The following is a 26,328-nucleotide window of genomic DNA, read 5'->3' on the forward strand; positions in this document are numbered from 1 at the left end:
AGAGTTACAGCTGACAGCCACAGTGTTACAGCTGACAGCCACAGTGTTACAGCTGACAGCCAGTGTTGCAGCTTTCAGCCAGAGTGTTACAGCTGACAGCCACAGTGTTACAGTTGACAGCCACAGTGTTACAGCTGACAGTCACAGTGTTACAGCTGACAGCCACAGTGTTACAGCTGACAGCAACAGAGTTACAGCTGACAGCCACAGTGTTACAGCTGACAGCCACAGAGTTACAGCTGACAGCCACAGTGTTACAGCTGACAGCCAGTGTTGCAGCTGACAGCCACAGTGTTACAGCTGACAGCCAGTGTTACAGCTGACAGTCACAGTGTTACAGCTGACAGCCACAGGGTTACAGCTGACAGTCAGTGTTGCAGCTGACAGACACACTGTTAGAGCTGTCAGTCACAGTGTTACAGCTGACAGCCACAGGGTTACAGCTGACAGTCAGTGTTACAGCTGACAGCCAAAGAGTTACAGCTGACAGTCACAGTGTTACAGCTGACAGCCACAGTGTTACAGCTGACAGCCACAGTGTTACAGCTGACAGCCAGTGTTGCAGCTTGCAGCCAGAGTGTTACAGCTGACAGCCACAGTGTTACAGCTGACAGCCACAGTGTTACAGTTGACAGCCACAGTGTTACAGCTGACAGCAACAGAGTTACAGCTGACAGCCACAGTGTTACAGCTGACAGCCACAGTGTTACAGCTGACAGCCAGTGTTGCAGCTTGCAGCCAGAGTGTTACAGCTGACAGCCACAGTGTTACAGTTGACAGCCACAGTTTTACAGCTGACAGTCACAGTGTTACAGCTGACAGCCACAGTGTTACAGCTGACAGCAACAGAGTTACAGCTGACAGCCACAGTGTTACAGCTGACAGCCACAGAGTTACAGCTGACAGCCACAGTGTTACAGCTGACAGCCAGTGTTGCAGCTGACAGCCACAGTGTTACAGCTGACAGCCAGTGTTACAGCTGACAGTCGCAGTGTTACAGCTGACAGCCACAGGGTTACAGCTGACAGTCAGTGTTGCAACTGACAGCCACACTGTTAGAGCTGTCAGCCACAGGGTTACAGCTGACAGCCACAGGGTTACAGCTGACAGTCAGTGTTACAGCTGACAGCCAAAGAGTTACAGCTGACAGTCACAGTGTTACAGCTGACAGCCACAGTTTTACAGCTGACAGTCAGTGTTACAGCTGACAGTCACAGGGTTACAGCTGACAGCCACAGTGTTACAGCTGACAGTCACAGTGTTACAGCTAACAGCCAGTGTTACAGCTGACAGTCACAGTGTTACAGCTGACAGTCACAGGGTTACAGCTGACAGCCACAGGGTTACAGCTGACAGTCAGTGTTGCAGCTGACAGTCACAGTGCTACAGCTTAGGTCTGGATGTCTGAGATTTTTGTCCCTAAAGGCTTGGCAGTTCTGGAGAACTCTTCCAGTGCTCAAGTCTCGCAGTCTCTTCTTTGTACCTCTGTACTGTGTCCTTCATCTTCTGCTTCCCATCCCCTCTCTCTGTCTGCCACACTCCCCAACCTCTTTGTCCCTGCACTGGGCACTCTCAAAGTTCCCCACTGCCTCTGCAGGTGTCAGCATGACCATAGCAGCTGCCTTGCCACCTTCACAGCTCCCCCTCCTGACTGCTCCACAATTCATGTGCTTGCTGCTGGGCTTCCTTCTTCCATTTACTACCAATGGGCCAGAAGAGGGAACCTAGTGTGACTTTAGCAGAGAAGGAACATAGGAGGGCATCTCACTGCTGGCTCAGTAAGTGAGCCAATTTAAGTAACCACCAGGGGATGCTAGACCAATCACAGCACACCTGGAATGCAAATGAAGGTCTTCCATTGCCTAGAAACAGAGTCCTGGATTTGTCCACTGCTTTACCTGTTTGTCATCAATGTCAGTGGTCCTCTGCTGGGCCACGTGGAAAAAGTACTTCCTCTCTTGCCCATGTGGAAATGTTGCAGGTCTACAGTTCACAGAGGTTTATTACAGCAAAATATCTGGTATAAACTATTTGAAACAGGGAGAGTGTAACAATTAGCAGGCATCATTGTGTAGTTCTCTCAAGGACTCCATGAGTGCTGAAAGTAGTTGATTCTGGCTATGTGGTTGGTAGGCACTCACTCCTTTTGCTATAAAGGTAGTCAGGCAACAAGTCTAAGAAAAGTCCAACCGCTGCCAGTTAGTCAAATTGCACCATGCCCCTCGCCCCCCCCCCAATGTTTTCTGCTTATTTACAAGAAAATGACCATCAGAAGGAATGCTTATAGTGAGAGGTGTAAAATAATGTTAACACTAATCCTGGCACTTTTCAGTAGCACTTAGCATGCGCCAGTGAGAGGTACATCGTCATTCTTTGTCTTTGTTTTATCACAGAACATTGCTGAAAACATTTTGCTAGTTTAGTTTTTGTACAGATTCAAGCAGATTCTGAAATCCAAATACTAAAGCATCATTTTTCAATTATCTCAAACCTTAAGAAGTATTAGTGGCAGGGTCTGAAAAGGGCACTAGATGGGTAACTGTTGTTGTAAAAATATAAAAATAAAAATGCTGTCTTTTATCCCCACTAGGTCTACCCTGCAGTGCCCCAAGATATCTGCTAGATATCTTAATTCTCAGTCAGCAAATCGTCTCACCCACTGTACTCCATCCCATATCCTACTGCCAAAGTTCTCTCTCTGAGCCTGGCAGCAATCTCTCTACCTATCTAGTTCCCAAGGCAGGTTTCTATGCCAGAAACACACATCCCAATTCCGAGGTGGCACACTTTCCTACACTCAAACCGTCACATAAAAGAATATACAACACAATAATTTTTAACCCAATTGATAAGATATAATTGCCCACCTAAACATACAAAGCCCAGTACACATCCATCCCTTAAGAACATTAATAACAACCTGTAAATACACAGAGTGGAATCTTTTTTTTATTATTATTAACTTGAGTATTTCTTATTTACATTTCGAGTGTTATTCCCTTTCCCGGTTTCCGGGCAAACATCCCCCTAATCCCTCCCCCTCCCTTTCTTTATGGGTGTTCCCCTCCCCACCTCCCCCCATTGCTGCCCTCCCCCCAACAATCACGTTCACTGGGGGTTCAGTCTTAGCAGGACCAAGGGCTTCCCCTTCCACTGGTGCTCTTACTAGGATATTCATTGCTACCTATGAGGTCAGAGTCCAGGGTCAGTCCATGTATAGTCTTTAGGTAGTGGCTTAGTCCCTGGAAGCTCTGGTTGCTTGGCATTGTTGTTAATAAGGGGTCTCGAGCTCCTTAAGCTCTTCGAGTTCTTTCTCTGATTCCTTCAACGGGGGTCCCGTTCTCAGTTCAGTGGTTTGCTGCTGGCATTCGCCTCTGTATTTGCTGTATTCTGGCTGTGTCTCTCAGGAGCAATCTACATCCGGCTCCTGTCGGCCTGCACTTCTTTGCTTCATCCATCTTGTCTAATTGGATGGCTGTATATGTATGTGCCACATGTGGGGCAGGCTCTGAATGGGTGTTCCTTTTGTGTCTGTTTTAATCTTTGCCTCTCTATTCCCTGCCAAGGGTATTCTTGTTCCCCCTTTAAAGAAGGAGTGAAGCATTCACATTTTGATCATCCGTCTTGAGTTTCATTTGTTCTAGGCATCTAGGGTAATTCAAGCATTTGGGCTAATAGCCACTTATCAATGAGTGCATACCATGTGTGTTTTTCTGTGATTTGGGTTACCTCACTCAGGATGATATTTTCCAGTTCCAACCATTTGCCTACGAATTTCATAAAGTCATTGTTTTTGATAGCTGAGTAATATTCCATTGTGTAGATGTCCCACATTTTCTGTATCCATTCCTCTGTTGAAGGGCATCTGGGTTCTTTCCAGCTTCTGGCTATTATAAATAAGGCTGCTATGAACATAGTGGAGCACGTGTCTTTTTTTATATGTTGGGGCATCTTTTGGGTATATGCCCAAGAGAGGTATAGCTGGATCCTCAGGCAGTTCAATGTCCAATTTTCTGAGGAACCTCCAGACTGATTTCCAGAGTGGTTGTACCAGTCTGCAATCCCATCAACAATGGAGGAGTGTTCCTCTTTCTCCGCATCCTCGCCAGCATCTGCTGTCACCTGAGTTTTTGATTTTAGCCATTCTCACTGGTGTGAGGTGAAATCTCAGGGTTGTTTTGATTTGCATTTCCCTTATGACTAAAGATTTTGAACATTTCTTTAGGTGTTTCTCAGCCATTCGGCATTCCTCAGCTGTGAATTCTTTGTTTAGCTCTGAACCCCATTTTTTAATAGGGTTATTTGTCTCCCTGCGGTCTAACTTCTTGAGTTCTTTGTATATATTGGATATAAGGCCTCTATCTGTTGTAGGATTGGTAAAGATCTTTTCCCAATCTGTTGGTTGCCGTTTTGTCCTAACCACAGTGTCTTTTGCCTTACAGAAGCTTTGCAGTTTTATGAGATCCCATTTGTCGATTCTTGATCTTAGAGCATAAGCCATTGGTGTTTTGTTCAGGAAATTTTTTCCAGTGCCCATGTGTTCCAGATGCTTCCCTAGTTTTTCTTCTGTTAGTCTGAGTGTAACAGAGTGGAATCTTAACGTCAGCTTCCATTTTCTCTCCACCGTTACTACCTTCTCTGTCTCTCTCCTGTCTCTCCTCCCTTCCGTTCCAGTCTCCTCCTCCTCCTTCAAACTTCTCTCCCGCCCATCCTTCCTTCTCCTCCAGTGACAGGCCTCCTTCTATCCTGTACCTGCCCCTCACCTGTACTTTACAAATTCAATGGGGAGAAGGTTCTGGTGAAGTCACCAGATTCCGGAGTACATGACTAGGCAGCTGTCCTTGGGGCAGTGGAATTAGCATCAAAATACAGATAACTCCAGGGAAAACCACAACAGGTGACTACAAGTAAATCCATTATATTGTGCACAGAAATATCATAATGAGATTATTACTCAAATAATAGACACTAATCATAACTCTAAATGTCAGGACGTTTTTTTCAAGGTTGGCTCTGCATGACTGTCTTGGTGGATAGATTTGACTGATTCCCAAGCCTCAGTTGTTAGGATTCCTCATTTAGTATTACCACATAGTATATTTATGTTCTCATTTTAATAGCTAACACTGAAATTATTATTTCAAGTGCCTTTTGAACAAATGAATTATCAAGAGAAAACTAAAGAGGGAAAGATAAAAAAAACAGCCAGGGATTCTTTCGTGTCAAGTCATGTGACTTCTTCACTGCGATAGCACAGAACGGTCGTGTGCTTAAACTGCGGCAAGCATTTTTGTCCACAAGGAGCAGTCATTTTTACTGCTTGCATTCTTTTCTTTTTAATTTGTAGATTCATATTGTATTCATAGGGTTTGTGGAGGGAACAAGAGGCAAAAGTCCACTCTATCACACACTGAAGTTCTAAACATGACATGCGAAAAAAGACAGTGGAACAGTATCTCATGGCTGTTGTTTCCTGCCTAAGGGAGACCTGGGCTGACGCTTTGGAGCTTTGAAAGACCCAAGACCTAATTCCTGCATATAGCATTTAGATGACTAATGTTAATTTAGTTGTTTTTCTTCCAGAAATCCCTCTCTACTTTGAATATCAGCAACAATAACATTGATGACATAAAAGATTTAGAGATGCTGGAGAATCTTAATCACCTGATTGCAGTTGACAACCAGCTGATGCACGTGAAGGTAACATGAAGTCGAAATATTTACATGGAATTGTGGCTTTACAATATAGTTTGACATATTGATAAAATGTGTCACCAAAAAATAACTATTCTGTATTTATTCTAGAACTAGCTTCTGAATCTATATGTCTTAAATATAACCATTGTATCTTCTTACCCCATTTCTCCTCCATACCCAAGGTCTCCCTATGTCACCAACCAAATGGAAGCTTTGTGCTTTTTCATATCTACATTATTTGTTCATCAAACTTTTTCTTCTAGGGACAAAGTTCCTTCCTGTCTAACTATTCTCCCAATGAATGAGTTTCTAGGAACCATTCTTCACTGTCCCCTGATGCTATGTGGAGAAGCACAGAGAAGACGCCCCATTCTAATCTGTACTAGTCAAGTGCATGCCCTATTTTTTTTTCTTTTCTATTTTTCGGAGCTGGGGACCGAACCCAGGGCCTTGCGCTTGCTAGGCAAGCGCTCTACCACTGAGCTAAATCCCCAACCCCCAAGTGCATGCCCTATTATATTATACCACACCACGTCGTTACATTTAATCAGCTCTGTGTTGGGCACTCCTATAGGAAGGAAGGATTCAGTTCCAGGCCTCAAGAGTGAACAAGCAGGGTTGGGGATTTAGCTCAGTGGTAGAGCGCTTGCCTAGCAAGTGCAAGGCCCTGGGTTCAGTCCTCAGCTCCGGGGGAAAAAAAAAAAAAGAGTGAACAAGCTAAGCATAGTGGCACACACCCGTAAGCCCGGCACTTGGAAAACAAAGGTAATAGGATTGCTGAAAGTTCAAAGCCAGCCTGATGTATATAGAAAGATTGCTTCAGAGAGAGAGAGAAAGAGAGAGAGAGAGAGAGAGAGAGAGAGAGAGAGAGAGAGAGAGAGAGAGGAGAGAGAGAATATAAATCCCAGGGCTAGCCTTTATTTCTGACACATTGCTAGTTCCACACAGAAGTAACACAACACAGGATTAGAAAAAAAGGCACCAGAGCCAGATGACAAGGTCCTCACAGGACATAATCATGACTTCATGGGAAGAATTGTAGGTTTAAAAAGGATTTCTCTGCCTGTTGTATGAAAAATGAGTTTCAGTAAAAAGGCAAAGACATGAGTCGGGAAGCAAGACAGACCAGAAGTAAGATGGTGTGCCTGAAAAAAGGAGACGGTGGTTGCTTGGAGATGAGGAGGAGTGGGTTTACTGGGTATAACTTTAGATGGAACCTGTAGAATGTTCAGGTGCAGGAATAAAATGGTCAGCACTCTCTCCTAGCTAAGACTAAAGGCATGTCGAGACTTATTCCAACATTATAGCAGAATTTCCCCCAAATCCAGAGAAATAATTCCATTTCCAAAAAGACAGGGCAAGAAACATGACTCCTCAGTACTGTAGTAGTTAAAATGTCAAAAGTACAGAACAAAGTAAACTATTGAATCTGCTAAAGAAATGCCAGTTGCTTAAAAACGTGAACCTGTGAGAAAAACGTGCAAAGAACACATGGACTCAGTCTATCGGAGTCTGACTGTAGTGCCGAGATACATCTGAGCATGCTTCGTGATTTAAATATTCCTCTGAAGGCTTCGTCAAAGGACAGAGCCCAGAAGTTACTATCTGAATAGTAACTTCTTTCTTTGTATGTATTTGGAATCCAAGCTCTCTAAGTTTCGTATTCTTTTCACCTTCCCCTGCTGGTGTAAAGCTTATGCCTTGGGGACGAAATCTCTAATACCATGCATAAGGTCAGTGACTTCCATCGAAAGGTTGTCAGCAACAGCGGCTTTGTGCCGTGGGGAAAAGTCGGCCATTGTTAGTGCGGCTGGCACTGCAATAATGACCTGAGGTGTTCAGCACTTAGAGAGCAGCTGCCCCTGCATGGACACCAGTAGGTTCCACAAATGAGTCCACAGAGAACACACGAGTACACTGAACGTACTTATTACGCAGGAAAGCACAACCTTAAAATGATAGCTGCCGCTGATAACTGGCAGGAGCTTGAAAAAGACAAATTCGGGATTTAAATTCAAATATATAGTTACAAATGGCTCTATAGTCACTCATCTTAATAAATAATCGTAATTATTCTGGATTACCCAGTGCAATGAGAAATCCTGTTAGTCTTGTCTGTGGATTTTAAAAATAGATTTATTTATTTATTTAATGTTCCTGGGTGTTTCACTTGTATATATGTCTATTTGAGGCTGTCAGGTCCCCTACATCTGCATTTACAGAGCTACCATGTTGATGCTGGGAATTGAACCTGTGTCCTCTGAAAGAACAGCCTCTTAACTGGGGCACCATCCCCCCAGCCTTAGCCACGGATTTTTATGTGGTAGAAACAATAGTATTTACAGTATATTTTTGGCATGGAAAATAATTTTTCTTAAAAAATTTACAAAATGATTTCTTTGAATGATCGTTATGAAGTCTTCCAACCAAGATTGCAACTTGAGCTGTGAAAACTACTGAAGGCTACTGAAATCCTTGAGCATGGGGGTGAAGGGGAGAAAACAAGAGTTGAATCTCTAGGGAAGTGAGCACATTAGAGCCAAGGCACAGCCTTCAGAGTTTAGGGCGTGGTCAAGCAGGGGCTTCGTCCTTCCCTTTACTCTCCAGACCTACAGCTGTCGGGAGCCTCTACCGTGTTACTCTCTGCCGCTCCCAGCTCTGCGAAGCTTATCCAGACCAGAGACTTATAAAGGGGTGGTTGAGAGGCGGAAGAGGAAGCACAGGAAAGAAACCAGCTTTCCTCTCTTCCCAGGTCCACAGCTTCTTGAGTAGGGAACTTCTGCAAAAACAGCTCCACTGCACCTCTTAGTTTGAATTCCTATCCTGTCTCTTGACGTCAGATCCTCCAGCCTGTTATCCTTCATCTCCCGTCCATTCAGTGACAGTCTTCTGTTCATACCTGCTCTGTGGCAGTGCTAACCAGGCAAAGGTAGAGACCACAGTGAGCATGAAACAGACAATCACTGGCCAGGGCGGGGCGGGGGCTCTTAGTGAAAAGGGGAGGGAAATACCAGGGGGAAGTAAAGCAAACCATTCACAAGGACCACAAGGGTGGTGGTGAAGACTTGCATCAGTTGGTAAGGGCACCAGACTTCCTGCAGAAGACACAGCTGAAGTGAGCTCCCAGAGACAGGCAAGGACAAGGCTCCCTAAGGCAAACATGCATTTCACACAGAATGAATGGAAACTGAGCGAGGGAAGGCAGACAGGCCATAGAGAAGCTGTAGACAGACCAGCTGCCTGGACTCTGATAGAGTGCTGTGTTTATTCTGAGAGCACCAGGAGCCATTGAGGGTGTAATGTAATACAATGGCAGCATTTTGGAAAGGGTCCTGTGTAAGTAGGGTGTAAGGATCAGTTTGGAAGAGTCCAGTTTAAGAACTGAGTGGTAGAAGCCGTAAGAGTGAGGGAGGAAAGGAGGTGAACAAACCATAGAACCAACATTTGGAGAACAAACCAAGCATGACTTGGTTCTGGGTTGGATATAGGGAGCACGGAGCAGAGGAAAGCAGGGTATGGACAGCTTCAGAAACAGATTTGGGAAACAAGAAAATCATGAGTTCTGGTCAAGTTGGAGTGTCTTTAAAATATTCCAGAAAAAACACAAAACTAACAGTTGGGTGGGTGTGTGAGGCTACCTACAGTGCAGAGGTCAGAATGTAGGACTGACTGGCTCTTCAGCATACTGGTGGGCAATGAAGATAGCATCGTGGAGGCAAATATGGAAGGAGGTATTGTTTTCTGTGCCAAATTTAAGTATAGTGGACACCATGGTGGGGCCCTCGTCTGTGAGCCAGGGTATGGAAAGAAACAGTGTTTCTTAAGAAACGGATGTCAAGTATAGAAGGAAGGACTTTCTGATGGATCCTGATGGTTTAGCATCGTCCGCTGTGTCTGTGGGCATGGTCAGGCTCTGGAAGACACTGGTGCTCTGTGAGGAGGGCTGTCACCACACACACTTTCCAGGCTATCTCAGTTCAGTGAGTTCTTCTCATGGGTGAACCCAGGTAACAGTTCACCATGTACACCGTTGTCTTCTATGAGAAGTGCTCTTGTCTCTCAGAAACAACTGTTACAAAATAGTGCAGTCATATATTTGAGATGTCTGAGGTCAGAGCTCGGTTACTTATAGAGCTACAGATTCCTAGAATGCAGAATCATTAAGGGATAAGGGAGCAGTCCACAGACTTTAATGCCCCAAAGACTGAGGCTTACAAATTCCATGACCTAACATTTGGTTCAGGGCCTTTTCAGCCTATTGGAAGTGACCAAAGGCTAAGGAAACAAAAGAATTGTTCTACACCCTCATAGCTTCACATGGCGTCAGAGAACTTACAGTAGCAGCAACAGCAGCAGCAGCGTAACAACCTCTTCCCCAGACCTGAGATGCTGAGAACCTGCATTTAAACAGGGTCCTTCATGATTCATTTCTAAAATTTAAAACTACATTTTATTATTTAATGTGTGTGTGTGTGTGTGTGTGTGTGTGTGCGTGTGCGTGCACACATTATGCAGTGGAGAACTCAGCAGGTCTGGTGATGATGGATAAAGGAAAGATGGCAGCCAGAGAAGGAAGCCTGGAAATGAGGATGTAAGAGAGGACACCATGGGAGATGGCTAGTCTCCAAAATGCTGACTAGTAAGGAAAGGAGATGTGAGATCCCAGGCAGAATACTGAGAAACCTTTAGCCAAAGATGACCTACTGTCCTGCTTCTCCAATAAGGTAGGCCCCAAGGTCAGGTACTGAGGAGGAGAGAGAAGTTTTAAGCTAAATGGTGGTGGTGGTGATGGTGGTGGTGGTGATGGTGGTGGTGGTGATGGTGGTGGTGGTGATGGTGGTGGTGGTGATGGTGGTGGTGGTGGTGGTGGTGGTGGTGGTGATGACAACTTTAACTCATGGAGCTCTACTTTAAATGACATCTCACAACTGTTTTGGTTTTGCATTTCTTTCCTGTAGCCTCCTTAGACAGGCGTGTATCAATATATAAAAACACCAAATAGTTTATGATTTAAGGTCAACTTAAATTTATAAAAGTTTTTTGTGGGTTCATGTTGAGTCACGAGCTTCACTAGACGAACATTATTCAAGTTCCTATAGCCATACAAAGTCAAATGCATGTGCAAAAAATAAAACTTGAAAGAACAACAACAAAAACCCCTTAATCATTGCCTACAGTTTTTGTGTCTGCAAAGTTTGCCAAATCAATAAAATGACCTGAGTTCATCTCACAGTCAGATTCATTAGTGATTTACTTCATTGGTTTTCTGGTGACCATTTATCATGAGGTACAGAATCTTCGGAATGAATGGGAAAAGTAAAAAACGTGACATGCTTGCCTCTTATATAAACTAAATATTTGATTTATAATACACAAATGAACAAACCGCGATAGCCTGTCATGTTGTCTTAGTTTCTAATTTATTCAACCACTGCTCAATATTGATCCTGGCAAGCCGCAAGGCCCAAAGATAAATTTATTCACCCCACACTTTAGTCAGGAACAAGCCAAAAATTATAGATTTCTCCCAGGCAGATGATGACAGGCAGTCAGAGGGATGACAAATGACTGTCTTTAGAGTTAGTAAGGACAGTTGGGCCAGACATTTCCGATAAAGATTGGAGCGTGCTGGTCAAATACAGGTTCATCCCAGTCATCATTAGAGCAGAGGCTGCCTGTCGCACTGTCCAGGCAGGAGCGGGGTACCGGCCTGCGGGGAAAGGCAATTGGCCGCTCAGGATTTAGCAGCACGCCTCTAAGCGATAGCATGACATGGTCATTTATCAAACAGAGACTGTCCAGAAAAGTGTCTGGTTCTTGAGGAATTTATCGAAGGGCAGGAGAGTGAAAGGATTTTATTAAGGACAGGAAGGCAATGAACAACCAGAGCGTATCCAAAGGGAAATCGTATTTCAGAACGGGATTAGTTTAGCCGTAAGTAAACATACACTGGGGGGAGTGTGTCCAGGGCCATTTATCAAGTGAGGAATAATTAACAAAACTCAATCAGTGTAAAGTTCTCTTGTTGTTATGGCCATCATATTCAACAGTATGAAACATACAGCACAGTCCCTTAGACTCAGGGAATACAGAGCTCTTGCATAAAGGAACCATGGCTGTGTTAAATGTGGAACAAAGGTTTCAGAAAGAGCAAAATCTAAGGTCCAAGACTGAGAGCTGAGGTTATAGTTTTGAAGACGACTTTCTTACATGAAGGTAACTACTTGTTGGTCAATGGGTCAGAACCTTCTTCTTTAAATTGTGCTGTGTTAATCAAAATGAAGAGAAAGGGATTTAACTGAAGACCAGCAGGGCAGGCAAAGACCTATGGACTTGGCCGTTTTGTTCCCTGAACTTTATTTGTGTGATAATTCATTCTCTGCAATCACTTATAAATAAAGACAGGGAGCCAGGTGCCGGAGGCACACACTAATGCAGCACTCAGGAGGCAAGGCAAGTGGATCTCTGAGTTCAAGTACAGACTCATCTAAAACGCAAGAGTTCCAGAACAGCCGGGACTACACAGAGAGACCCTATGTTAAAAACAACAATAGCAACAACAACAACAACAACAACAGTCATGTACACAGTAATCAAAATCCCCTGAACTCATTTGCTCCCTCAGAGTCAAGCACAGACTAAACTCTAGAGGGTACATATACCTACAGAAAGTCACTATTTTGAAACGATATCTACATTTTTTTTTTTTTTGGCTGGTTTTTTGAGACAGGGTTTCTTTGTGTAGCTCTGGCTGTCCTGGAACTTGTTTGTAGACCAGGCTGGCCTCAAATTCACAGATTTGCCTGCTTCTACCTCCCAAATACTAGGATTAAAGGTGTGTGCCACCAGCACCTGGTTCATAACTGTGTGTTTGTCATGCTATTTTTTCTAACAAGATGTAGACATAACAAAAGTACAGTGCATTACTTTTTTGTTTGTTTTGGGTTTTGGTTTTGTATTTCAAGACAGGGTTTCTCTGTGTAGCCCTGGCTGTCCTGAAACTCATTCTGTAGACCAGGCTAACCTCGAACTCACAGAGATCCACCTGTCTCTGCTTCTTGAGTGCTGGGATTTTGACTGCTGATGTATTTTATCTACATGAGTACAATAAAGGCATTCACTGCTGCCACCCAGCCCTTTATTTCATTTTTTAAAAGATTTGTTTTTACTTTATGTATGTGAGTACACTGTCACTGTCTTCAGGCACACCAGAAGAGGGCATCAGATCCCATTACAGATGGTTGTGAGCCACCATGAGGTTGCTGAGAATTGAACTCAGGACCTCTGGAAGAGCAGCCAGTGCTCTTAACCACTGAGCCATCTCTCCAGCCCCCTTTATTTCATTTTTAAAAACTGACTCTGGACATAGATAAGAAACACTCCAAATATATATTCTTTCCATGAAATAGTAGTTAAAGGAACATTTATTTTTGAAGAGGAGGAGGAGAAAGCAAGATAAGGAATGGAAGGAAGATAAAGAATTGGGGTGTGGTGGGGGCTGACACAGGCTGAGAAAAGAAATGCAATAGGAAGAAAGGAGATAAGGCAGGTAGACCAGAAGGATGCTTCCAAGGTGCCTTTTATGGGCCTTCCTCACCACCACGGTTCCTGTGCGGACCATGAATCACTCTTTCTGGTAAGCTATAAAAGCATGCAAATAGTTTTCAAGAAATGTAAAACACAGCTGAATGAGGTGGTGCACACTTTTAATCCCAGTACTCTGTAGGCAGAGGCAGGTGGATCTCTGTGGGTTCGAGGACAGCCTGGTCTACAGAATGAGTTCCAGGACAGCAAGGGCTACATGAGACCCTGTCAAAACCAAAACCAAAACAAACAAACAAAGAAAGAAAAACAAAAACAAACAAAAAACAAAACAAAAAAACTATAAACAAAATAAACAGAAAAACAGCTACCACAACAACAGAAGTAAAAGAAAAGTGTTAACCCCAGTAAGATTATAATTTATAATTTCCGAAGAAGTTTCAACCAGATGCCCCAGAACTCCCAGGGACTAAAGCACCATCCATGGGGGGGGCACCCATGGCTCCAGCCACATGTGTAGCATAAGATGGCCTTGTGGACATCGTGGGAGGAGAGACCCTTGGAGGGGGATGGATACCATATTTCTAGAGGGGAAACCCCTCAGAAAAGGGGATAACATTTGAAATGTAAATAAATAAATATCCAATAAAAGAAGAAGAGGGGTTGGGATTTAGCTCAGTGGCAAGCGCAAGGCCCTGGATTCGGTCCCCAGTTCCGAAAAAAAGAAAAAAAAGAAGAACAAGTCCCAAAGATGAGTTGGGCACAACAGTGTGTTCAATGTGGTCTCTGGGGGATGAGCAGGCAAGGAATTATTTCTGTTTTGCAGTTTGACTGGATGTTCCCACATTCTTCACTAGAAAAGGCCACAATGTATATTGCCTGCAGCACTAGCAGACTGTGTTGCTGTTTAATCTGATGAACCAATGGGTTTTATTGGGGTTACTTACAGGAAGATGGCTGAGGGGTTACTTACAGAAGCAGAAATGATTCTGAAAGCTGCAGCACCAGAAACCTCCAGCATGGGTGATGCTCCTGAGAGCTGGGGGCCTGGGCAGATGGGGTAGTCCCTGCTCCTTCCAGACAACTCAGCAGCGTGTATCCCAGCAATGGCTGACGAAGTGTTTGCTCGTTACTCTTCAATTGCCTTAATGGGTAAACTTTTACGGATTCTACTGAGGACAGGGTATCTTCTCTAAGCAGGAAGTGTTTTCCTAACACCAGATTGAGTCGATTTAAGGACGGCATGATCAAGGGCAGCACTGTGATCCCCATCTTGCCTCCTTTGGCTGCCTTGTGACTAGTACAGGCAAAGCTGGTGGTTGTGTGAATTCTACCTGGGGAGCTCAGATGCCATAGAAATCACTGCCGCCTTGGAGCACTAATAATAAAATTCCCATGCCTCCTCCTGTCTTTCCCGACTACAGGACTTGGAAGTTTTACTGAGAAAACTGATGAAGTTGTGGAAAATGGATTTAAATGGAAATCCTGTTTGTCTTAAACCAAAATACAGGGACAGGCTGATACTGATGTCCAAGTCACTGGGTGAGTGTTTTACATTAACCCAATTTAAAGCACTTGTTTAATGTTTAAGTTAATTTATCATCAAGATTTCAGAAATAGAACATCTGGCTCTAGAAACTGGTCAACTTAAGTTTAGATGTTTGAATAATAGCAAAGTTAATAGAAGTACTACATGAAAAAATTTCTTCTACTCATAAATAGCAGGCAGACTTTTAACAGAAAATGTGGCCACTACCTACAAAACTGGTTAGGCATAAATAGGCTAAACGGAGCTTGGTGTAAAGCCTGGGCAGGGCCTAGGCTCCTTAGCTCTTGTTCTGCAGCTACAGCTGATTGAGGTTTGCTCTCTGTCATTGGCTTAGGAACACATGAAAGGGGGCTGGGGAGTTGCTTTATCAAATAACAACATCCCTAAGTCTATGCTACACTGAAGAAATGGGCCTAAGTACTTGGATGGTGTTGTCAAAATCACACAGCATCAGAGCGATGGACAGGCAGTATCATGTTACAAAGGAGCCTTGTGAGAGTGTCCTGTAGCCGTACATGGGACGCTGGGGCATGAGAATTATTAAAGAGCTAAACATGATAAGACATCCTCAAAGCTCATAGCCAGTTCATCAGTGCTCATGCAGAGATTCTCTGGCTTGGAGAAAAGAGAATCAAACAATGGGAAACATGTTTTCTCAAAGTGTGTGTGCAGGAGCGATCTACACAGCCCGCCAAGGCAGAGCACAAATGACACACAGAACTATGGCAGTTTTCAAAGTTCTGCACTCTGCTGGGCAGCCAGCACCCTTCCCTCTGACACCGCACACAACTCCAGTAGTCTGCTTTACTCAGCCAGAGGAAAAGTAAATACAATTAGTGTCTAATGATTAAGAATATTCTAGTATGAAGCCGGTCTGGTGGCATGCCTTTGAGCCTACATGAGGGAGGAAGCAGCGTGAGTTCAAGGACAGATTAATCTTCATATCGAGTGTCAGGACAGCCAGAGCTGTAGTGTGAGACCTTGACTCAAAAGCAGAAATTCAGTAGAGCCTAGCACTCACTAGGCCCTGAGTTTAATCTCAAGCTCTGTAAGATTTCTAAAAGCAAAAATTATTCAAACCTTCTCTTGCATAACTATTCCTTCTATAACACACTTTATGATTACAAAATTAATACTTTAAAGAAAAAAAGTCAGGTGGCGGTGGTGCATGCTTTTAATCCCAGCACTTGGGAGGCAGACGCAGGCGGATCTCTGAGTTCAAGGCCAGCCTGGTCTACAAAAGGAGCTCCAGGACAGCCAGGGCTACACAGAGAAATCAAAGGAGCACAGGGCTCTGTGGTAGAATACTCACCGGGTATGGGCAAGCGCTCTCTATCACCAGCTCTACAGGGAAAGCATGTAGAGAAGAGAAAGAACCCCTCCTAGTCCCACCATCAACCTACGGTTAAAAACGCTAGTGTCTTTCAAGTCACATGACGAACCGTTTGATTTTTGTCTTTGTTTTTCTCAATTGTCTTTTAGCACATGTAAGACCAGATAACAACAACAGATAACAAGAAAGTTAAAAGACTATGCAATTTAGCTCAGTGGTAGAGCGCTTGCCTAGGAAGCACAAGGCCCTGGGTTCGGTCCCCAGCTCTGAAAAAAAGAACCAAAAAAAAAAAAAAAAAAAAAGACTATGCAATTTACCCAGGCCTCAACAAACAGAACAAACCATACATATGTGGTTTACATAACATGGGTGGAAGCACATTTCATGTTGAGAACAAATTGTTAAAATGAAATAAATCTCACCACATATGCCTGTTACCTGCTTTCTCTCCAAAATCGCTTCTATACATAAAAGCATTAGGCAAGATTATTTGCTAAAAGTGACAAGGGATCAGGTCACTCAAGGCAGTGTGTGTGTGTGTGTGTGTGTGTGTGTGTGTGTGTACACATATACATGTATATACATATATATATACATATATATATATACCCAAAATATACTAGCAAGCTATATATTTACTAACAAGCCAATATGTAAAGGCATCACTAAAGACAAGCATGTGAGGAACTGAGCAGAAGAGTGGCTGGAATTTAATGTGGTTCTAAGTCCAAAAAGCATGATGGCGAACACCTTGCCAACCTCTCAGCTATAGTTTGGAAACTACTTGCAGTTTAGGTAAGAAAGGTGCAGAAGATATACAATGATTGCAGCTCCAGATACTAGGCCTCTGGTGTCACAGCCAGCCACGGTTAGGGACTGTGTGGCATCGCAGTGTGGTATTTGGAGAAAGCATGTTTACCTCACGTACGTGACACCACAGTCTTAGGGCTGTCCGACTGGTAGCTATTGATCTCTTTGCCTGAGGTAAACATTACCATACATGTGCCTGGCCAGGGGGAGGGTGGTGCCTCTAGGCCAGCACTTTCCCTGCTGCCTGCAGTCTCCTGCATGCTGGAGCTGTGACCTGTGGGCAAGGAGCAGACCACTGGACTCTTTATCACACTACTTCCTTTAAATACAGCATTATTCTAAAACACACCACGTTAAATACAATATGATGAGTAGTTATGTGGCAGCATTGAATCTTTCAGCAGGAGAATCAACTGCTTTAAAGGTGGTCTCAGGCTCCCTGAAAGAACATGACCAAACACCTTTTACTGTACCCTTTCCACAGTCTGGGGCTCAGTGGAAGACATCACTCAGATGATGTAAGACAGTTTAAGAATAATACAGATACATTGTTAGAAAAGATAGTCTCTTTATTAAATAAAAGTCACATAAACCACTTTATTTATATATTACAAATATATTATAGGTAAAATAAGGGACTTGTTCAGTGATTTATAGACTATCCATATATAATAAATTGTCACCTATCAGAAATTGCATTTAAAGACATTCTATATATATATATACATCTGTACATCTGTGTGTATAAATTATATATATATAATATATATATCTCCTTCAGGGGAAGGCTCAGGGTATGAATAATAAAAGATCCTTTTCTCTTCCATTGTTTCAGTTGTTTATAATAAGTGCATATTTTTAAAATCAGGAAACTAAAGATATAGAAAATCTCAACCAGTTTAAGTATAAAGGCCAGAGGTAATGCAGTCAGCGCAGTGTTTGCTGTAAATGAGGATCCATGTCAAAAACCAGGTGGACTGGCTCATGGCCGTGATCCTGGCACTGGTGAAAGTCTCTGAACTCAGTAAGTAGCTAGTCCTTCCAAACTGGTGAGCTCCAGTTTCAATGAGAGACTCTACCTCCAAGATTAAAGTGAAGACTGGTAAAGCTAGACCCTTAACATCAGTCTCTGGACTACACACACACACACACACACACACACACACACACACACCACACACACACACATACACACATACTACACACACACACACTACACACAGGCACATACACAATACACATAGGAACACACACAGGCACACACATACAACACACACCATAAGATTAAAAATAAGCAAGTGTGTAAATAAGGATTTTTTTTCCATTTTTTTGATAAAAATGTGCATGTTATTTTTGATCAGTTTTTCCTCTCCCTAACACCTCCCAGATCCTCATCACTGTCCCACCTTCCCCACACAACACCACACCCTTTCTTTCTCTTTAAAAACAGAGAGAAGGGGGTTGGGAATTTAGCTCAGCTGTAGAGCGCTAAAGGCCCTGGGTTCGGTCCCCAGCTCTGGAAAAAAAAAAAAAAAAAAAAAAAAACAGAGAGAAGAAACACACATACAAAACAAAAACAAAAACCGCCACAAAAATGAAACCCAAAATATATAAGCAAAAGACCACTGAGACCAAAAAAAAAAAAAAAATGCTCAGAGCAAAATGAGATCAAAGGTGCAGAAACACCACTGAGTTCTTATTTGTTGGCCGATCCTGAAGTGTATTAATTACCCCGAGAGAATTAGGGGGAAGCTGAGTTTTCATCTCCCAGGAGGTATTACTTGCAGACAGCTTCTTGGTAGGATTGGGAGCCCATGTCCTCACCCCCATCTCAGTGATGGCCCCCCATTTACCTGTGCAGACCTGTGGGATCATGTGTGCACCGCTGTTGTGTCTGCAAGTCTCTGCCTGCTTCTTTTCGGCCACCCACCCATCACCTCTGGTTTACAATCATTCTGCCTCCTCTTAGCAAAAGTCTCTGAGCCCTGGCTGGGGGCTTAATTAAAGGCACCCATTTATGACCGAGAGCTCCAAAGTCTCTCACTCTGTCCAGTGTCCAGTTGTGGGTCTCGGTACTGGTTCCCATCTACTGCGAGAAACTTCTTTAACAATGGCTGAACCAGGCACTGACGTATGAGTGTAACGAATGCCACTAGGAGTCGCGTCATTGCTGTGTTCTTTAGCAGAACAGTAGGAGTCCGTTTTCCCCTAGCCTCATTGCCTATCCACTTTCAGACTCTCGGCCACCCTGCCAAGCATGGGTGCCATCAGAGAGTGGCTGGTCACTCCCACAGTGGGGGTGCCACTATCGCACCAGCAGACCTTGAAGGCAGGTCACCAGTGCAGGTCACAGGGTTTATAGCTGGAATGATAATTGCATTTCTTCTGTGGCAGCGTTAGTCAGTAGGGGTGAAGCCTTTAGTTAGCCACCAGCTCAGCCTCTCCATGTTTGGTGAGTGGCGTAGGGCCTTCCCATGAGTCTGTGAGGAGCAACCAATAGCATTCTCATGTGCTCCCTTGAGCGACAACTCAAGGGGACTAACCCACTCCTGGCACTGGTAGTTCATTGCTGTTTTTGAGATAAGATTCACTCTGTAGCCCAGGTTGGCTTAGAATTCATTATGATGTAGCCCTCTGGGCTATTCTCAAACACCCGGTAATCCTCCTGCCTCAACTTCCTGAATGACAGGATTAGCTAACATAACTAAGATATTTTTAAAAGGACCTTATTTTTCCTTATGATGTAAAGCCAGAAGTGTGTGTGTGTGTGTGTGTGTGTGTGCGCGCGCGTGCGCGTGTGTGTGTTCACGTGTGTGTGCGTGTGTGTGTGCGCATGCGTGTGTGTGTGTGTGTGTATACATAAAATTATATTTTAACATACATATCTCCTCCAGAGTTTCTTGATGGAAAAGAAATAAAAAACCTGGAAAGACAATTCCTAATGAATTGGAAAGCATCCAAAGAGGCCAAGAAAATCAGCAAGAAAAGGAGGAACAGAAGTGAGGATCAAAACAACTCCTACATAAGTAAGTGCCTATCCTAGGCCACCACTTCCAGCAGAGGGACCAGTCTGACAAAAGCTGCGAAAGCCAAGCAGGAAGTGGTTGAGGGTTTGCTGTGGTGGTGATTTCAGGCGTTAAGGTGTATTCCGTTACCCACTTGTCAATGACGGTAAAGAGAGAGGTTTTACCTGCAATGAAGACGGTAGCCAATGAGAACAAACCCCGCACTGGGCTCATACTGGCTGAGCCCATGTCAGCCACATACTGGGCCATGTTATGAGTGTGGGGAAAGTGTGAGGTTTTATTCCAGCAAGTATATATGTCAGATGCATAAATGATAAAACAGTCAGATTATAAACTGTGAAACGTAAGTCACTAAAACATCCGAGCAAAACAATCATTTTTTTCATTAAGATAAAAATTGCACACATCCATAACCCAGCACTCAGGACACTGAGACAGGAGGATCACAATCAGTTAAGGCCAGCCTGAGTTACGTGATAAATTCCCAGACAGTCTAGGCAATGGAGTGAGAGCTGGTCAAATAAACAAGCAAACATGAATATTAAAATTAAATGTAAGTCAACCATACTTAAGCAGCACTCTGTGGCCAGTCCACATCTTGTGCGCGTGCTGAAGCCCGAATGCTTGGACTATGGTGTGCTCATGGTTGTGTTAGAAAGGACACGCTAACCTCTGCCTGATTAACGCACCAAATATAAATAAGAGTAATGTAGCAGTTATCGGGGCCATTCAAGGAAGCCTAGCGGGATTGAGCCCGAAGTCTTTAGTGGGGTAAGTGTCTCGTACCCATGATAGTCTGAATCCCAGCATTGTGCTCCAGTACTAACTCTTCTTGGCTCCTTGGCATGGAAGCAGGCCAGAGCAGCCGTCAGGAGTTGCAGAGACCGCACAGAGGTCTGTCACTGCAGGAGAAGCCTGGGCGAGGAAGACAGAGCAGAAAGGCATGGGGGTGGGTCTGAATGGGAACCATCGAAAAGCATCTAGGAGAATTCGGGGGTTGGTTAGCTGACAGTATGTCAGTGATTAACACTGTGTGGCAATGCACATCTCTCGGGGTCTGAAACTTGTAAAGCACACAATAGGCGTTTCTTCTGTTTTTCCTCTGGCTGTATGGTAACCTGGTAGCCCTGCATGCTGGGAGTACACACTTGTACTCCTAGATATTTAGAAGGCTAAGGCAGGGAAAGTTCAAGTGTGAGGCTGGCCCAGGTAACTTATCCTGCCTCAAAGTAGGGAGGGGGTGGGCGTGGCTGCTCAGTGGTAGAGCACTGTGCATAGAGTTCTAGCTTCTCTCTCTCTCTCTCTCTCTCTCTCTCTCTCTCTCTCGCATTTTATGGCCTTCAATATCACATCAAAGCACCTTATTAATATTGATGGACCCATAGAATTAAACGCAAAAACTAAGCCACACTAAAAATCATATTTCATCTTTATAGATTTCAAATTTTTGGTAAAATTGAACTAAACCTACAACTAAAACCTGCAATGTTTGAAGTTAACCGTTTAGTTTTCTCAAAGGAACCCTTATTAATCCTTTTATAACTAATGTGCACAAAAAGAATTAAAAAGTTAAAGTTATGCGCAAACACCCACAATAAAGTATCTGAAAAGGAAGTTGGGAAACTGTCCCATTCACAAAAGTACCCAAAGAGTCAGGGACTCAGCGATAAGCCTAGCTGGGAAGGAAAAACACTTATATTCCTAAAATTTCAAAGCAGTGACAAACAGGACACAAATGAAAAGACATTCCATGTTTGTGAAGCGAGAGACTTCAAAGTTAGAATATCCAGGTGGGTGGTGGTGGCTTGGTGCCTTTAATCCCAGCAGTCAAGGTATGAAGCAGGTGGATGTCTATGATTCCAGGCCAGCCTGGCCTACAGAGTGAGTTCCAGGACACCCAGGGCTATGTAGAAAAAGTATCTCAAAAAGAAAAGAAAGAAAGAAAAAGAAAGAAAGAAAGAAAGAGAGAGAGAGAGAGAGAGAGAGAGAGAGAGAGAGAGAAAGAAAGAAAGAAAGAAAGAAAGAGAGAGAGAAAGAAAGAAAGAGAGAAAGAAAGAGAGAGAAAGAAAGAAGGAAGGAAGGAAAGAAAGGAAGGGAGAAAGAGAAAAAACAAGGAGAGACACACACAGAGAGACACACAGAGAGAGAGAGAGAGAGAGAGAGAGAGAGAGAGAGAGATCACACCATCTACCTGATCCAAAGTGTTCTACCAATTCATTGCAATCCCTGTCAAAATCATGTCAACTTTTATAAAAATAAGAAAAATGTTCTAAACTCACACGGAACCACAAAGATCACAGATAACCAAATCAGTCTTGACAAAGAAAGTTAGAGGCATCATAGTTTCTGATTTCAAAATGCATTATGAAGTTCAGTAATCAAAACAGTATGAAACTAGTAGATGACAAACAGCCGCAAACATAAACAAGCGTATCCTGACAGTGGACATCTAAGTTGCTTCAAGAGGCTTGAGAACATTACACAGCCACATCCTAAAGAAAGCAAACTGTATCCTTCTACTCCAAAGTGGACTAACAATGTGAAGACATGAAACCACTAAACTCCTGGCAGAAAGCATAGCGGGTAAACTCCGCAGAATTAATCCTGGCAACGACTTTGTAACACAGAAATAACTAGGCCAGACTATATCACACTAGCAACTTCTCTACAAGGAAGGAAAGAGCGAAGGAGAAAAACGTCAGACCATGTATCAGACAGACGTTAATCTCCAAAACGAGAAGAAACTCCCACAACTCAATAAGAAAGAAATTTAATAACCTGACTTCAAAATGGATTGAAGAGTCGAGCAGACATTTCTGAAGAGATTCTAAAAGTGGCCACCATAATAAAGTAGTAAAGGAAGAGATGTTGGCTCAGCAGCCATGATGAATCAGAGAGAATGGCTGTGTTGGGGTGGGGGAAGGCTGGAGAGATGGCTCACCAGCTAAGAGCATGTGTTTTGCCAGGTTTGCATGTGGCACACATACACTCATACAGGCAAAACACACACACACACACACACACACACACACACACACACACACACACACAAATAAATCTTTTTTTTTAAAAACTGCATGTGAAGGAACGATGAGAGAATCAAGAGTTCAGTAGCAGCCTCAGCTACATGAAATTTTGTCTCAAACAAAAAAAAGTCCCAGGGGTTAGCAGTGACGGAGAACATGAGAGTTACTTCCTTATTTCTGGGATCAGGGTTTATAATGTCAAATATAAGCTCGTCGTGTCAAATTGTCGAGCCCACAGTTGCTCCACCCATTTGTTTAGGCACAGCAAGAAGAGGGTCCGATGGAGGCAGCTCTTCACTTCTTGCTAAACACAAGGCCAAGCAAAGGAAACCAAAGAGCCAGGGCAAGTTAGAGCCACCGAGGACACATCCCCAGTGACCCGCTCCTCCTCCTTACCATCTCTCCCAGTGCTGTCCACTCATCATTAGGCCAGAGACCTCAGCATCTAACTGTCCCTGCAAGCGTATTCACAGATGTGTGCTTCTCACGACCTCGAGCCATTTCTATTTTTTTTTCTTTTTTCTTTTTTTTCGGAGCTGGGGACCGAACCCAGGGCCTTGCACTTGCTAGGCAAGCGCTCTACCACTGAGCTAAATCCCCAACCCCTGCCATTTCTATTTTTAACGTTTGTGTGTCTGCACACGAATGCATGCAGGTGTCATGGGGTCCAGAAGAGAGCGGATCCCTGGGAAGTAGAGTCAGACATTTGTGAGTTGCCAGTGTAGATCTAGGATTCAAACCCTACTCTTCAACATCAAGGAGCAAGCGCTCTGACCAACCGAGACATCTCTCTGTCACCCCTGCCCTCAAACAGTTTGACAGTTTGACAATTTAACTATATATACCAAAACCTCCTGTACTGGAAATTAAAGTAAAATTACATAGATTGTAGCCTCTTCAAGAATCTTACAATTAAAAAGTAATCTTAAATATAGCCATGAAATCAAAGCTGAAAATACAATCAAGTACTTCAATAAGATCCAAAATGATTCCATTTTTAAGGTATTTGTTTCCACAGCACATGGAAGATTAATATATTGATTTAATAAATATTTTCAAGGTATCTCAGGGTGAGACCCAGGCTTTAATCTTAACACTCAGAAAAAATAATTGAATATGTTGGACATCGGGCTATTGAAGGCAGTGGGGCTTTGTGAGAAATTCTAATCTAGCAACATGGCTACTCTGGCAAGGGATCACATCCAAAGACCTTCTAGGTCTGGGTGATCCTCCTGGAATACAGACGTGCCTCATACCTTTAATACCTCTGGCTAGAATACAGACATGTCTTTAGTACACACCTTGAATCCCAAACAATGTAGGTAAGGTTAGTTTGTAGAAGAAAGCAGCCGTGCCTGAAAGTGATATCTAATTGAGGGGCAGAAAGAGTGACAAACCAGAAAAAGATTTGATAGAATGAATCAGAAAATAGGATATGTCCAATTCTCATGAGAACACACAGGAAAGAGAGTTGACTGAAGAGAGCAGCACACACACACACACACACACACACACACACACACACACACACACACAGAGGCGGTTTTATCAGGACAGTTCTACATAGACAGATTAGAGGAGAAGACAAAAGGAACCAGAGAATGAGAAGGAGCCAGAATATTAGAACAGATTGCCAGAATTAGTTTGAGGCCAAGCAAAACAATTCAGTCAGAAGCTGAGAGAAGCCAGTTTGAATCAGTCAGCTTCAAGAGGAATTTGAGCCAGGACAGCTGAGTTGAGCCAATCAGACTGAGTTCGGAGAGAACTAGAAAGGGTGAGCTGATTTAGCAGTAAGCTTTTGAGATTACAGATACATCAGGTGAATAAATGTTACTTTTACATGGCTTAGAGGTAAACAAAACATTCTCCACTAAAAAGGACATCACAGCTGAAAACCATAAATGATATAGAATGATAAGTGCTCAAGTAAAGGTATGAAAATATCCCAACAACTATACATGACTAGTTCACACCCTAAAGGTTACTTTGAAACTAAATTTAGGGACTGGAGAGATGGATCCACGGTTAAGAGCACTGACTGCTCTTCCAGAGGTCCTGAGTTTAATTCCCAGCAACCACTTGGTGGCTCACAACCATCTGTAATGGGATCTAATTCTCTCTTCTGGTGTGTCTGAAGACAGCTACAGTGTACTTATATTCATTAAATAAATAATATTTTTAAAAGAAAATAAATTTAGAAGAGCAAAATTTAAGTCAATCAATTACGCTTATATTAATGCTAGCACGTTCATTTTCTCTATAAGAATTAGCTGTGAATTTTCTTGTGTGGTTTTTTTGTATGAAAGTCTGTGATGTTTTATTTTGGGTATTAATTTATTATTAATTTTACTGTGAATTTGTCTTTCCATAACATATAATTTAAGATACTAATATATACCATTTGATAATCTTGTAATTAGTTTCAAAGCAGGATGCTTTTAATTCTTTGTATGCTACAGGTAACTTTGAAACAATACATCACATAGTTCCTGTTTATTACCCACAGGTGGGTAAGCCAAAAGTAGTCTTTTTCTCTGATGTACAGAGATATCTTGGAAAGGCATCTTCAAAGTTTTCTCAAGAAGATAAAACTACAATTACTGAAGATATAGGGTAAGTCCCTTCAAATGCTTGTATGGTTGGTCTTTGTCCGGGGAGTGGTATACCCTTACTGCCAACACAGATGAAGAGTCCTCCTAGCTATCTGCTCTCTGTCCTTTTTACACACACACACACACACACACACACACACACACGCACACACATGCACACACACGCACACACACGCACACACACACACACACACACACGCCTTAGTGTTGGTCACCGCAGACATTCATAAAACTGCAGCGGTGGGTATGGTTCTGGACAAGTTGGGAGTGTGGCTCGATGAACTCAGGGAGGGCAGGGGCCAGAAAGTCCCTAAAGATGTGGGTAAAGACGTCTGAATCTCGAGGGGAAGGGAGCGTCCCAAAGGAGGGTGAGGCCTCTGGTGATGAGCTCTAGTGAAGGGGTGGGAGGAAGAGGGCATGGCAGGCGTAGCAGAAAGGAGGGGTGCAGGGAGTGTGTCGACTGCTCTCTCCAGAGTACTCCAAGCCAAAGCACTGAGCCTGGTCTCTCTGGAGACAATTGAAGCTTCAGTCACTAGAGGTTTATGATCCAAAAAAAGGTCTGAGTGTCCAGTCCAACTCTGATTCTAAACTCAATTCAGCTCTATATAAATCTGTTATAAACTTCCTAATGAGAAAACAGTTAAAGTTTTGGTTTTTAAAGAAACATGGCATTGTTTCTATAAAAACTTATAACATTCTAGGAAATAACCTCATTTTTTTCTAAAATACATAC

The 26,328-nt window shown here is 43.2% G+C and overlaps 1 protein-coding gene across 2 annotated transcripts in view; it reads left to right on the forward strand.

Moving 5' to 3' along the window:
• Ppp1r42 (protein phosphatase 1, regulatory subunit 42) overlaps nucleotides 1-26,328 on the forward strand; it is a 54,261-nt gene that overhangs the window by 20,865 nt on the left and 7,068 nt on the right. Inside the window, exons 5-8 of one of the 2 annotated variants that reach the window (XR_015620073.1) lie at nucleotides 5,584-5,700; nucleotides 14,664-14,781; nucleotides 19,826-19,957; nucleotides 25,490-25,596. Coding sequence is in view for 1 of the 2 variants with exons in the window: in NM_001127569.2 (NP_001121041.1) it covers nucleotides 5,584-5,700; nucleotides 14,664-14,781; nucleotides 19,826-19,957; nucleotides 25,443-25,596 (521 nt within the window). In the remaining variant the exon portion in view is untranslated. 2 annotated transcript variants of the gene reach the window in all.

Source organism: Rattus norvegicus, chromosome 5 (assembly GCF_021556685.1).
Source record: "Rattus norvegicus strain SHRSP/BbbUtx chromosome 5, alternate assembly SHRSP_T2T, whole genome shotgun sequence".
Classification (NCBI taxonomy): domain Eukaryota; kingdom Metazoa; phylum Chordata; class Mammalia; order Rodentia; family Muridae; genus Rattus; species Rattus norvegicus.